Raw genomic sequence first — 14,077 nt, forward strand, 5'->3', positions numbered from 1 at the left:
CAATATTGCAGCCTTTGCACTTTTAGTGACCTCCGTATTGTTCCTATCTGTATTATATCGCCCATTTTCTAATGGCATCGTAAAGTAAAGGACTTGCTGGACCTCTGCTAAACCAGCTGCAGCTTGGGAGAGGTATCTGACAGCCACGTGTAGCACAGGCATCCCTATTTTTAAAAACCATGCTATTTAGATGGGGTTAAGAAGCGCTTTTAGATGTGGCCTAAAATAATAGCTTGGCTCCTAACTACCTATAATTATTGAAAAGAAGTTTTATCCCCCAATACCTGATATCAGAACTAGCAATTAGTCCCCTTCACCACTGCTTTGCTGATACCCTTCCAGAAGGTATTTTGCTTCAGTAGCACAAAAAGATGGGGACATTGATCATACTGACACTTCTACTCACACAGCCACCTTACACACACACACACAGACGCACAACCACAGATGTTCATTTTTCACTCACAATTTTATTCAGAAAAAACAGCTGAAGGAAGGTGTGCATTCTTTTCCTGACAGACCAAATATGAAAAGAAATACGCAGAGTTAGAGTTTGAAATGTAATAAAGATGTAACAATGCAACAGAGCAGGAAGGTAAGAGCAGAGGCTTTAGGTCAGCCCTTAGTTCCTCCAGCATCAATACTGTCTGCAACAGCAACCAGTAACAGACGCCTAAGGACAAGTATAAGAAAAGGACAAACATACTGTGACAATTCCCCTGTCATAGTCTCCCAGCCTCTGGTAATCTGTGGCATATGGACTCCCAAGCCAGAAGCATGATGACAGCATTTCACACACTATTCCTCTTTGAATTTCTCTGAATTCTTAACCCATGTCAGCTTTCAACATCCAGAGCGTCTTTTGTCAATGTATTCCACCATTCACTAGATACAGTTTGTTTTCATAGTGCTACCTTGATTTTAACTTTTTTGCACTAGAAGATAAGCAATGAGTAACTATATTCAGCTCATTCATGACCTCACAGACCTCTCATACTACCCTGTACATTAATCCTTTCTTTTCTAGGTAAGAAAATCCTAGAGACTGTAATTCTCCCTTACTGGAGTTCCTTTATCATTCCTCAGAACTCCTTCCAAATGTGCTACCATGGACCAGTTACACTCAGTGTTCAAGAGCCAAGCACACTATGGAGATGGTAGTGATGATTCTAATAGTTTTCTTTATTATTTTTATAATACCAACCACACTATGGAGATGGTAGCGATGATTTCTAATAGTTTTCTTTATTATTTTTATAATTACTAATAACTCCGTACTTTTTGGTAAGCCATGGCTCATTACATTACCATTTCCATAGGTGACTTATAGTAACCCAAAATCCTCTGACAGAAAATAGATACAATTAATTTTGTTACTGTATGAAAACTAAGATCCTGACAGAAAACAGATATAATTAATTTTGTTACTGTATGAAAACTAAGAGTAGCTTTTCTTCAGAATTACTAATAACTCCGTACTTTTTGGTAAGCCATGGCTCATTACATTACCATTTCCATAGGTGACTTATAGTAACCCAAAATCCTCTTCCTGACAGAAAACAGATATAATTAATTTTGTTACTGTATGAAAACTAAGAGTAGCTTTTCTTCAGAACCAGTATTTATATTTAATCTCTTGAATTTCATCTGCCACTTGAAATCCAAATCTTTCCCAAATAAATTGCAAAAAGATATTCCTCTGATACATATTTCAAATCTTTTTTCACTGATGTTAAAAAAAAAATTGTCTTGCTATAAATTTATTTTTAAACAAAATCAATACCATTATTAGGAGAGCACTTTGCTATGATTTTTATTTTTAAAATACAGGGACAACTAATGCAGTAAAATTCATAAAATAAGATGATCACAAAAGCACAACTGTATCAATGACCAACCATCACAGACGTACCTTTCCCCCCAAGAAGCTTCTCAAGCCAGGATAAACCAGAAGAAAGGAGCTACAGATGCACAGGGATAACATGGACAAAACTTCCAGCTGCACTTAAGCAATAACCCTCATATACTGCCATCAGAATAAAAGGAAATGCAACAGAGAGATAAAGTATCTCCATAAATCCCATTGAAAATGCTGATTCACCACCAAAACAGAGTTTCTTCAGTTAGCAACATTTACAAATAAAATCAGTGGCAAATAGTATTTCAGCCCAAAAGATGAGGTTGGAGAACTTGTTATCTGTTGATGAGGACTGTTGCCAAGACACCTGAAATCTAGTAAACAAAGTACAGCAATATCTTCCTTTAGATACTATGAAATGCAGCCTAAATAGATTTAGGACTAGACACAGTTCCCTTCAAGGACATGATCTTTCTAATATTCTCATAAAGGTTTTTACATGAGTCAAGTGAAGAACACATCTACATAACAGCAAAATTGAATTTAAAATTCAAATTTAAAACGGAACTCTAAAAAAAACAAAACCAAAAGCCAGAGATTAAGTAAAGCACAGCCAGAAAAGGAAAATAATTGATTGGTTGTGAGTTCACAGAAAATATGGTCTCTGAAAGTCCCGAGTTAAAAAAATTTTAAAATCTTCAAATTAATTTAATTACGATAGCATGTATTTATGCTTATGTTTATTAGATTTCTTGCTTTTCTATACATCATCTTCATAAGCCAACATGAGGTATTGCCTGGACAATATTAAGTAGCCAATATTACAGTGAAAGTAGTTTTGGATAAAGGTCTTTCATTTGTAGCCTGCGTGTGCTGTTTCGGCTTTGGTAATTTTAGTATACACTTAGCACTTACGCAACTCTAGCCACAAAGTGGTCCCCAAAGCCCTTGAAATTAAGAAAAAACTGTTACTGAAACCTTGACATTATACCACTCTTTAAAACCGTTATGTACGTATAGTTTCATTAAAACTCATTATAAAAATTGTAGTGTCCAAAATCTACCTAATTATAATAAAATTCTCTTATGAAGATCCTGTTAACCTATTGAGGGCAGAGATAAACAGACTAATCTGTTCATGACCTAACAACAATTCATTACTCATAGTAGACTGAGCTCTCTTTTTTCATTACAACAAAATTTCCTTACCATTAAAAACCGTAATAAATACAGCTCTGCAAAAACCCTGTTGAGGAAGTTTAAGGCATTACTGCCTTCAGCTGTCTATTCCACCCTTCTGTGGAATCATAGAAGGTTTGGGTTTGAAGGGACCTTAAAGATCATCGAGTTCCAACCCCCCTGCCCTGGGCAGGGACACCTCCCACTAGAGCAGGTTGCTCCAAGCCCCATCCAGCCTGGCCTTCAACACCTCCAGGGATGGGGCATCCACAGCTTCTCTGGGCAACCTGTTCCAGTGCCTCACCACCCTCACAGGAAAGAATTTCTTCCTGATATCTAATCTAAATCTCCCCTCTTTCAGTTTAAAACTGTTACCCCTCGTCCTATCACTCCACTCCCTGATAAAGAGTCCTCCCCATCCCTCCTGTAGGCCCCCTTCAGATACTAGAAGGCTGCCATAAGGTCTCCTTGGAACCTTCTCCAGGATAAACAACCCCAACCCTCTCAGCCTGTCCTCATAGGGGAGGTGCTCCAGCCCCTCTGATCATCTTCATGGCCCTCCACTGAACCCATTCCAACAGGTCCATACCCTTATGTTGGGGACTCCAAAGCCAGACACAGCACAGCTGGGGTCTCAACCAGAGCAGAACAGAGGGGAAGGATCACATCGCTCGCCCTGGAATCTTCCTCCTACTCAGAAGATTAACTCCAGGTAGTACCAGCATAAGCAGAAGACATGCATGTGCTTCAGCCATGCTAGCGTTCTCTGCCACACAGCCCTACCCACTGCCAAAAATGGGTTTGCATTAAGCTGCCAGACTGACCTGAAACAACCACGGGAAGAGGAGGCGAGGCAGAGGCATGTTTCATTCTGCTGCCGGAACGGTACCGATTCAAACCACCACCGGTTGAGTCAGCGAACATGAATCAGAGGTTTAAATGGCACGCCACACCGAGAGGCCTACACCAATCTTAGGAGGAAACAGGGAAGTATACACATTCCAAAGTGACACAAGTGTTTTGTGTTTGACGGTCATCATTTACACACAGCAGTGAACACAGACATAGTGGGATTAAGGTAGGCTACTGAAATAAATAAATAAAGGTCACTCACTCTCACCTCACCCGGGCTCATCTGATGTAATAATTTCATGCCACAGATGAGGAGCAGTCCATCTGAGGAACAGTCAGTTCTTCTGCCCCTGTACACGGTCCCTGTATTTGTTTCCCCACAATTAAACAACTAATGAGAACACATATGCTATATAATCACTTAATAAACACCAAAAACCCGTGCATTCAGCAGGTGCCTTTCCTAGGTCAGAATAAATTTGCCTGATCATGGAAAATGTCATTTGTCCATTGACAATTCTAAAATTAGATGTCACACAAGAAGAATTTTTAAATAATACATGTGCAAGCATCGATAACACTGGAGATACAATATAAGGATTAGAAACCCTCACGTGGAACAGGTATTTGAAGACTTTCCTGACTAAAGTGTATGAAATTCAAAGCAGTGTATGTTCCACACCTAATACACTTTGTTCTCTTCTGGGGACACACTGTTATACTTTGCCAAAACGCCATCGTATTCTTCACTTAAATATCTCATAAAATGGACTTCTTTCATTATTAAAAGAATTTGTGCTTATTCAAATCATTTAAAGAAGGATGGAAAAAATAAAAATAAAAGACAGCAAGCATTACCTATGTCATTTAAGGAAAATGAAGAAACAAAAAGCAATGCTGTCAAGACACAGAAATGCCCTGGCATGATTAACACTGACATCTCTGAGTTTCCCCTTCTCAAAACCTTTGTGTCTTGTCACTTCTTCTAATACTTCTGCTTGCAAAATTTAGACTGAGAGCTTTGAAAGCAAGGATGAACGCCGCATACAAAAAGTGAAACTCTTTTCCCTGGTCATCACTGCACTTAGAAAAGTTTCATTTTGATCTGAATCACCTTTTCTTTGTTCAGAGTCACACAGTGATTAAAACGAAAAGCCTTCAGCTTTGCTGTAACATTCTTCTCAAGAGGGTTAAGTTTGGCAGCAGTCGGCATAAGACTGTGATAAAATCCCGAAGATCTCCAGGCACTTCTACTGCCTGAAATTGCTTTTCCTAGCCTCCTGTCAGTGCAGCTGAAAGCACTAAGGTTTCTTTATGTTCATCCTACCTTTCACAGTACTTGAACAAAGGAAAAGTCCACCGAAATTATGGATGTAAAAAAAAAGTGAGCGGTTTTTAGTATTTTCTCAAGGCTGTGCTGGGGCACAGAGCCATTAACAGCTGCTTCTCCATGCACATACTGTTCCTTCAGCACTTAAAGCTCATGAAGCTCAGAGGATTTTCCTAATATCAGATCGAGAAAGGAGTCATTTCATTTAACTAGAAAAATCTGTGAGTAGGAAGCTAGTCAAATAGCCTTCTAAATTGCTTTCGCCCCACAAAACTACAGTAATGGCATAGACATTACTTAACAATTAAAAATGCTTAATGACTGCAGAGATCTATGTATAAATTCAGTACACATTAAAAAAAATTAAACATGTCTATGTTAAATTGGGGGGGAATCAGATTTTACTTGAACTTCATATTTAGTTTAGCAAAATCATGCAATCTTTGGAAAATACTGTCTTTAAGCAATGTTCCAGGTGATGCTGCAAGTGATAGGAAAACACTACCTCAGCTTCTATTTTTGTAAAGGCCTAAAAATTAATCAGTATCCAGTTAACAAAGGAATGCTTGGTTTTGCCATTCAAATGACATACGTAAAATATTTTAATCAAAAAAAACCCCAACAAAATAAATCTAATTCAGTTCTTTAGCAGAATGATGCACAGTCCATCCATAAAACACCCTCAAGAAAGAAAGACGTAATGGGGCAAGGATGAAGAAAAAGGCTTAAACTTATCCTTTTGGTGACAGTGACAATAAAACTGAAAGATCTGCAAATCAGCTGATCCTGGGGGATGGCTGGGGAGGCCACTGCCACCTTCATTGACATTCTTCCCCCACAGCAATGTTGGCCTCCTGAACCTCTGGCACTGCTCCTTGGCAAAGTCAGCTCCAGGACCACCGTGTCCTGGTGCTGCAACTGAGTTTAGGAGCTGTTAAAGGGGTATTCCCACCACCAGCAGCGGCCTGGATTAAGAGATATAGATCCTCAGCAGTCAAGCAGCAGCATTAAAAACAAAACAAAACAACAACAACAAAAAAACCAACCCAAAACCCACAAACCAAACCCCAATACATGAACTTGCTCGGCTACAACTGTTATATGGAAAGATGAAATAGTTTCACATTGAGAACCAACTGTGAGATAGTATTAAATCTGATGCATTTCCCATCAAATCTATACCCTGTTGCAACAATTATTTTTCCTTTACAGTGAAACTTAATTTGTCATACAAAAGATGAAACAGCTAATGAAACAGCTAATCATTACATCCATACAGCTCAACGGCTGATAATGACCAGTTAAGTTATTTCACCAAAAAAAGACATTACTAGTTTTGCTGAGTGTAAAGAGTATGATTATGGATATTCAGTTGTCAGACACTAATGAATTAAAAATATTATTAAAACAATATAAATGCTATTTTTAAAAGGTCTTCATAAACTGTATCTCCGAAAGGTGGCTCAACAAAACAAACCACTTCAATCTTTTCAGCAGAGGAAGCACAAAGATTCTGCACAAAAATAAACCTAACATGATATCTCATGTTTTACCAAGTACAATTACAAAATGGATTCTTAAACAGAAATAGGGAAAAAAAAAATCTTACTATAAAACAATAAGTAAACTTTTAAAAGCATTGTGTTTTTCATTACTACTGTTTTTCCTTCCTTTTAAAGAACAGTGTTTTAAGGAGAAATTCACTTAGCCATTCCAAAAAATAAGGAAACACATAAAAATTGGTGAAGAAAACATTACTTTTCTGGTAGCCCTTTTGCTGCTGTTACAAAGGGTTTATTTTTCACTTCTCCTTAGGCTGAAGACATGAGGTTCCAAAAATGGTAAGGCAATCGACCTTGACATAGCCCCTGTTACACTACAAGCATAAGTATTCAAGAGAAATGTAATGGCACAACATAATCTACCTCCACAAAGATTTATATATATATATATTTGTTTTGCTTACCTTTTAGACATATCTCTTAATTTTAACCTTTTAATTTAATATTTTATTTTACATATGTTTTCTGCTTATGACTACTACTTTATTTTTTTTAGCTTTTTTTTTTTAAAAGGATGCTAAAGTTTTAGCAACTCTCTTAATGTATCTGGATAAGGAGATATTTCATTTTTACCTATATTATCAACACTGATTTTATCAGGTCAATTTCTCTGGTCAGTGTCTGATCATCTATTTACTAGGCTTTTCATAAATGATAAAGATCTTTAGGCACATGAAAGCAGGATATATATTTCAGATGCCAGCCTTAAAAGCCCCATTCTTTAATCAGATTTTCATACAAGAACACGAGACTTTATATAATGACAGAATGAAAATCAAAAGTGACAGACCGGGTGAGTGGAATTCCTATTGGACTTTTTTTTGTTCATCAAAACGTCCAGCCTTATAATATTGGAAAAGAATTTAGCACCAGCTGGAATCTTCAGACAGCATTAGTAGAACAGTAACAAACCTCCCTCTAATAAAATTTTAAATCATGAGTTCAGAATACACTTTCAAAAAAATGAAACAAACTTACTAAATTTAAAAATTCATATGCCTGACCATCCCGTCAAAACCTGTCATCATGGAAACAGCACAAAGAAACACAGTATTTAACTCTGCTGAGGATGTTTAATTTGACAGATTCCAGGAGACTGAGATTTAGAGATTGAAGTGTGACTTTACAGCAACTGCAATTCAGGGTCCAGATAGGCAAATTAGCATTCTTGCTCCAATAACATTAAGCCAACGTTTAAGAAACAAACCCTCCCACCCCCAAAAAAAGGACAAAGAGCTTAGGAACCTACGATTTGTTTGCAGGATACTGGATTTCTACCACATTCTCTCCCTCCAAGGACAGCCTGAGGAAAAAGGAAATCTTCGGTCCCAGCTGACAACTCCACAAGCGCAACACAAGGGTAGAGAGAAAAGTATTGCTAATTCTGCCCTTTAGGGCAAGAAGCTGGTGGGCTGCTGAGTAAACCTTCTGAAGTGAAGCTCCCTTTCTGACCTACCATTTGCTGGCAATAAAGCTTCAGGTCGCTGCACGCCAGCTCCGTTCAGGTGAGGTTATACAAGCAGGGTTCAACTAAGGCACTACCAAGATAGAAATGAGTTAGGCTTGTGTATTTCTACATATTTGTGGTTACAGCACCACACTAACAATACACCCACTGCCTCCAAGCTGCGTTGCTTGATTTTGATAAAAGGTTAGTTCGAATTCAAGCATTTTCTAGAACTTTTCTTGAATTTCAGGATGTCCCATAGAAACTTATTACCAGGAACACCAATGAAAAACAGAAGCAGTAAGCGGCCAGCTCCGGAGCACAGATATAAAACTACTTTATTGGTATGAAACCAGCCCCACGAGTTGGGAGAAATGAGATATTTCATTGTTCCTTGTCTAAGCCTAGCACGCCGAGGACCTACTAAGCAGGAAACAATGACAAAATAATGACAAAACGAAATGAATCCAAGCTTGTTTGTAAGAAGAGATGGGGTTACACAACCTTATAGAGCAGCAGTCAGCCAAAAAGAGCCTTCTGAAATAAACAGCAACTTTTCAAAAGAAGGCAGCAGACACATTCCTGTAGAAATGGAGCGTTATGAGATACGTGCAAAGAATACTACTCATTTTTCCATAATATCTGTCAGGGCTAATTGCCAGCAACAGCTCAGCTTAGCTAGAGGAATGTTTCAAGTCATATTTCAATATGCTTTAAAGATTGTGCAATGCTGGAAGCCAGTATATAAACTTTTAAGACAGCAAATAAGCAACTTTGGAGGTCCATGGTTTAAATCATTCACTCTTGAGTCCTAACCCCAAAAAAAAAAACTTTCACAGAGAACGGAACGTAACATCAGGGAACTAAAGCCAAGGCTGGTTTTGATATACATAATACTACTTTATTCCATTGTTTCAACTTTCTTACAGGTTTAAAAAAACGTACAGGGGTTCAGAACCACCTCAAAAGAACAAAGAATACATAATTAAGGGAGATCTAGAGTCAAACCACAAGTGTGCAAGCGTGGTTAGCTTCCATTACAAAAAGTAATAGGCACGATCTTTACATATGCATTTTGGTGAAAGAAGGAATAATAGTGCAGTGTTAAAAGGCACCAATAATCAATAATTGGGCCTTTTTTAAAAGCCAATAACCATCTAAGAAAATTACATTTGGTTCAAAATAATAATTTAAATATTGTATTGACTGGCATGCATCTGAACCCCTGGCAATTTATTACACAAACCTAATGTGCGCCCTTGCAAAATAAAAAAGGTTTCATCAGTGGACCTGAAAATCAGTTCAGTACAAAAGGAAATACTGAAGCTCTTTGCCTGTATTTAATACTAAACTGTCTCGTTCACCTCCTCCAAGAACACTTGTCTAACAAACAGCTATTCAACAACTGCACAGAAGTATTTCTCTTAAAGCAAGTGTAATTTTTTTAATCCTGTAGCACTGACCTATTCCATGTGCTATGAAAACATTAGGCACAGACCACAATTTACATTTTCTCTAAAAAAAATACAGTATGTGCAAGCTAGGTTCACAGAACGGATTGACAGCTACAACAATAAGCTATTTAGACTTTCCAGAGAAAAGGGTTAGTTGGTTTTAGTTTTCTAAGCAGTGATGCACACTGCTGTGTGCAATTATCATATTTGTGTTAGGATTATCTGTGTAGCCAATAAAGGAAAAGCTTTAGTACACCCTAAAGGACACTACATCGATAGTGTGTGCTAATTTAACAGGATCAAGAGAATGAAAGATTGAAGAAGTCATTGTACATGGGCAGCTGCAGTTACTCAGCCAGCCAGGAAGAGCTATTGTTTTCTGCAGGAAGAATGGTTTGAAACTCAGTTTACCTCGTAGATGCCCTCAAACTAAACCACTTGGACATGATGGGATCTGGGGATGCACAGTATGGGGAAAAAAAACAAAAAAAAGAAAATTAAAAAAAAAAGGGAAATGAGCTTCCCTGACAGTTTCGTAGATGCCCTCAAACCACTTGGACATGATGGAATCTGGGGATGCACAGTATGGGGGAAAAAAAAAAAAAAAAGAAAATTAAAATAAAAAAAAGGGAAATGAGCTTCCCTGACAGTTGTACCAAAATGTGCCATTTTATCCAAAAGCGTCATGCCCAGTGTAGGTTTTATGATTGCGGACTGTTTGTACAACTGAAAATTGTACAAGATGTGAGCAGAAATAGAGCTGATTATTAATCTGCAATATCTACTATAGTCCTCAGGTACATAATTTACGGACAGCCATTTACTGTGTTGTTGATTGTTTCCTCTTAAATATATTTAAATTCAGAAGGCTACAGTATATTCTGACACAAAGATAGTAAGACAACTTTTCTACAAGGGGGAAAATGTAAGGTAGTAACTAACTAATGTATTTTATGAGGAACCTCCTCTGATGTGGTAGTTGTTTCATGCCCTTTGGAAGATTTTTAGTTCTGACTTTCTTCATCATCTCCGTCGAATTGCTCTCCTCACAATTTCACAAGAGCTATATTCAAGTTCAGCGACCCCTCTTACAGCAGCCTTTTCCTTTATCCACAAATCACTTTTAAAACTCACTCTAACATCATAGCAAACTATTCAAGTAAACATTTCTCTTCTGGCAAGTTTCCAGATACAGCAAATATTTATCAAAACTCCACATTTGATTACATGCGCCCGCTTTCTTTAAATGGAGCAGGAATTAGCCCGTTTTCTTGGTTTAGGGTCCCGTACATCCCTGTCTTTTAAACACATACAAGATGAACATATTGTCTCTGACAGTCTCCGCAGTCCCAGCCTGAAAACGCTGTTGGAGAGGCTATATATCACACAGTTGCAGAAACTATTGCTTATAGCAAGCCATGTCGTTAAGAAGGAAAGCGCTGGGTTTTCCAACACCCTAGAGCTCTCCAGCAGAAAGTATATGATATAAGGGAGCCACAGCATGTAGAACACACTGGTTATCCGAAACAAAACCATGGCATAGCGGCGATCGGGGCTGTGCCCAGTCTCCCCAGCAGCATCCACTTCATGGCTAGGAAATCGAGCTCTCCGATCGTTTATCTCTTTGGTGTGCTGCCGGCAAATTTTAAAGATGTGGAAATAGGTGAAACATATGACAAAGGCAGCAGGAGCGTATAGTAAGCACACGATAAAGCCAGTAAAGTAGGCATTAGTTAGCCAGGAGGTAGCACACCATTCAAAAATATCTCCATGGTAACCAGGTTTTCCCCAACCAAAAAAGGAAGGCAAGAAGATCAGACAAGAGTATATCCAGATCAAAATGATGCAGATTCTCAAGCGACAAGGTGTGACCAGTTGATTATAGGAGAGAGGCTTTGTTATAGCGAGATAGCGATCCACACTGATGCAAGCAAGACATGCCATAGATACGCTTTTGAGCACAGAGATGATATATCCAAAAACTTGACAAGTCAAGGACTCGTGGACACCTGTCGAGTAGTGGAGCAGTGACAAAGTAGGAACCAAGCAGCTAACTCCAACAAAAAGATCAGCATAGGCCATGGTCTGAATAAAATAGCTGGTGGTATAATGATGCAGAAGTGGAGCACAGTGAAAAACAAATATCACAGTTAAGTTACCCGCAATAATTAAAAATGTTAGCAAGACAATAACAACTGTCTCAAGGATACAGATGTCAACTGCATTGTAGTGACCAAATCCAAGAGGGCAGGAGAGGTGCTCAGATCTGTTCATAACACTACTGCTCATATTCAGAGTCCTCCATTCAATCCATCGGGACTGGTTCATGTTTTGTGATTAGGGAACACTGCAATCTGAGCCTTAGCGAGCAGATGACCTGCTTAACAGCAGCTAAACTCTGCTTCAGCGTCTCACGAGCTCTCTTTGTAGACACTGCCAGTGCTTACATTTGAGAGGATTACAGTCCCATAGCTGTTGATGCCTCCTCAGCATCAGTGCATCACCTCTGGCACACCTTAGCTTTAAGGAAAGAAAGAAATAAAGAAAGAAAAAGAAAAGAAAGAAAGAAAGAAAGAAAGAAAGAAAAAAAAAAAAAGCCAGAAAGAGAAAGGCCACTGATCAGCTCCTCCAGTGCTCTTGACCGATCTTTAGCAAACACAAGGCACTTCTAAAACAAACAGGTACTGTGAAATATGGAAATAAAAACTGACAAAAGAAAGACACATTCATTATGCAGGGAAGGAGGGGGGGAATCTCTGACTGCTTATTTTCCTGAGAAAGTCATTTACTTTGGAATATAACGGGTTGAGGGAGGGAAGGAGGAACCTCAGTACAGCTCAGGTTTCCTGGACCAGCAGTTATTGGAGACAATCTTTTTAATGTCTCAATTTAAATCACAGACTGACTGGAGAGTAAAGGAAAAAGTTCATCATCTAATGCTGTCTTTTCTGGCTCCACTCAGGAGACGGTACTCCATCATATCCATGCTATTCATTGGAAAGGTAAGGAAAACATTTTTGTCAAGGTTAATTCCAATAGACTCACCACTGTTTGGGTATGAATAATGAATTTTATTTGGAGGGTGTCAGGTGGGGGACAAGGCAGATTTGTCCTCTGACTCCCAGGAAAGAAAACATACATCTCACATACAATGAGGAAGATCGTCTATTCATTTAAAAATGAAAATAATTTAAGAATAGAATTTGGAGAGTTATGTCAATATTCACAATTCCTTCAAACAATTATAGTCCATTACAATTATTAATGCCAGAAGCATAATTCAGGGTCCCCACAGACAAAATAAATTCTCTTGGATTTAATTTCAGCAAAGGTAATTTAAAAGAATCATCTTTGGAAACTCTGCCATATCTGCTACAGCGGATCAGCACACAGGAGTTCATAGGTATATCCATGATATTGCTCACCTCTGTAGCAACACCTGAATCATTTCACAAACCCCCATACAACGAGAACAGAAACTTCCATCTGCATTCTGCCGTGAAGCTAATGAAATGCTGATTTGACTAGAAAAGCTGCCATTGTTTACTACTCCATCATTCTGTTATTCAGCTTCATCTTCTACGTAGTTTTAGGGCTTCTATATTTATTAGACGATCAGCATAATAAATAGTTCCTTTAAAAAAAAATGTTCTTCTAATTGCAGGACATTACCTTGTTCATTTTATTTGCAGTTATGGAGAAAGAAAACGTTAAAAGAAAGCTTCTTCTGTGTTCGGTTTTAAGTAAATGCTTGATTAGTTCAGGAATCATTAGGCAGGTAATTAATTGTATACAATCATGTTTTTTGAAAGGCCCCTAAAATGTTAAAACCATCTTTAGTCCTAGAGTTCCTGAGACTAGAAGGCTGGCAGTGAAAATTAATGAATCCACATAAAATGATCTCCAAGGTCATTCAGATATTAACGCTGGCATTTGCTTTAAGTCTCTTTAAAAGTACTAGAATCTCTCTGATGTTTCTGATAGTCCTTTCTGTGTCTTCAGGAAGAATTTCAGATTCTAAAGAAGCAAAATTCTCAATTCTGTTGCAGCAGTTTGAGAGAAAGCATTCTTTTTGGAGTTAATTTCCTGTCATGCATCGCCACGCCGTACCGAAAGTCCTTTTGATTTTATAACATCCCAGAACACTGCCGGCTATTCATTCCCTTTGCCTATAAGCGACAGAGCACCCGTATAAAAATCACTACTTTCTCTAATTCTTCGTTAAAGCAAGATAGCGATCTCTCACCTACACGCATCCTTATCAGCCGCTAGGATGAACTGCTTGACAGGGGAGTCCTAGTTACTGTGGTGCGGCTAGAGCTTCTGGCGCTATTTCTCTCCTTCCCCCCTTGAAATTATTGCTTGCACCTGAGGCCGCTCCTCCTCCTCCTCCTC

The 14,077-nt window shown here is 38.4% G+C and overlaps 2 protein-coding genes across 4 annotated transcripts in view; both read right to left on the reverse strand.

Annotated features, from left to right (window-relative positions):
* Positions 1 to 14,077, reverse strand: part of LOC106890775 (rab GTPase-activating protein 1-like) — a 273,774-nt gene that overhangs the window by 172,847 nt on the left and 86,850 nt on the right. The gene's annotated exons all lie outside the window — the stretch shown is intronic.
* On the reverse strand, positions 10,222 to 14,017 carry GPR52 (G protein-coupled receptor 52). 3 transcript variants are annotated; one of them, XM_014948116.1, is made up of 2 exons: positions 13,355 to 14,017; positions 10,222 to 12,202 (listed from the first exon to the last, which is right to left on the reverse strand). In XM_014948116.1, exon 2 carries the CDS (start codon positions 12,008 to 12,010, stop codon positions 10,925 to 10,927), a length of 1,086 nt encoding a protein of 361 aa, XP_014803602.1. In that variant the 5' UTR covers positions 12,011 to 12,202; positions 13,355 to 14,017; the 3' UTR covers positions 10,222 to 10,924. The 3 variants fall into 3 exon arrangements, with proteins under 3 accessions (XP_014803602.1, XP_014803593.1, XP_014803610.1); XM_014948107.1 differs by having other exon boundaries at positions 13,108 to 14,017; XM_014948124.1 differs by having other exon boundaries at positions 13,929 to 13,967.

Source organism: Calidris pugnax, unplaced genomic scaffold (assembly GCF_001431845.1).
Source record: "Calidris pugnax isolate Ruff unplaced genomic scaffold, ASM143184v1 scaffold30, whole genome shotgun sequence".
NCBI classification, from domain to species: domain Eukaryota; kingdom Metazoa; phylum Chordata; class Aves; order Charadriiformes; family Scolopacidae; genus Calidris; species Calidris pugnax.

What these genes read in the sequence shown, in the direction of transcription:
- GPR52 (XM_014948116.1), bottom strand. Translation starts at nt 12,010, where the DNA reads ATGAACCAGTCCCGATGGATTGAATGGAGGACTCTGAATATGAGCAGT.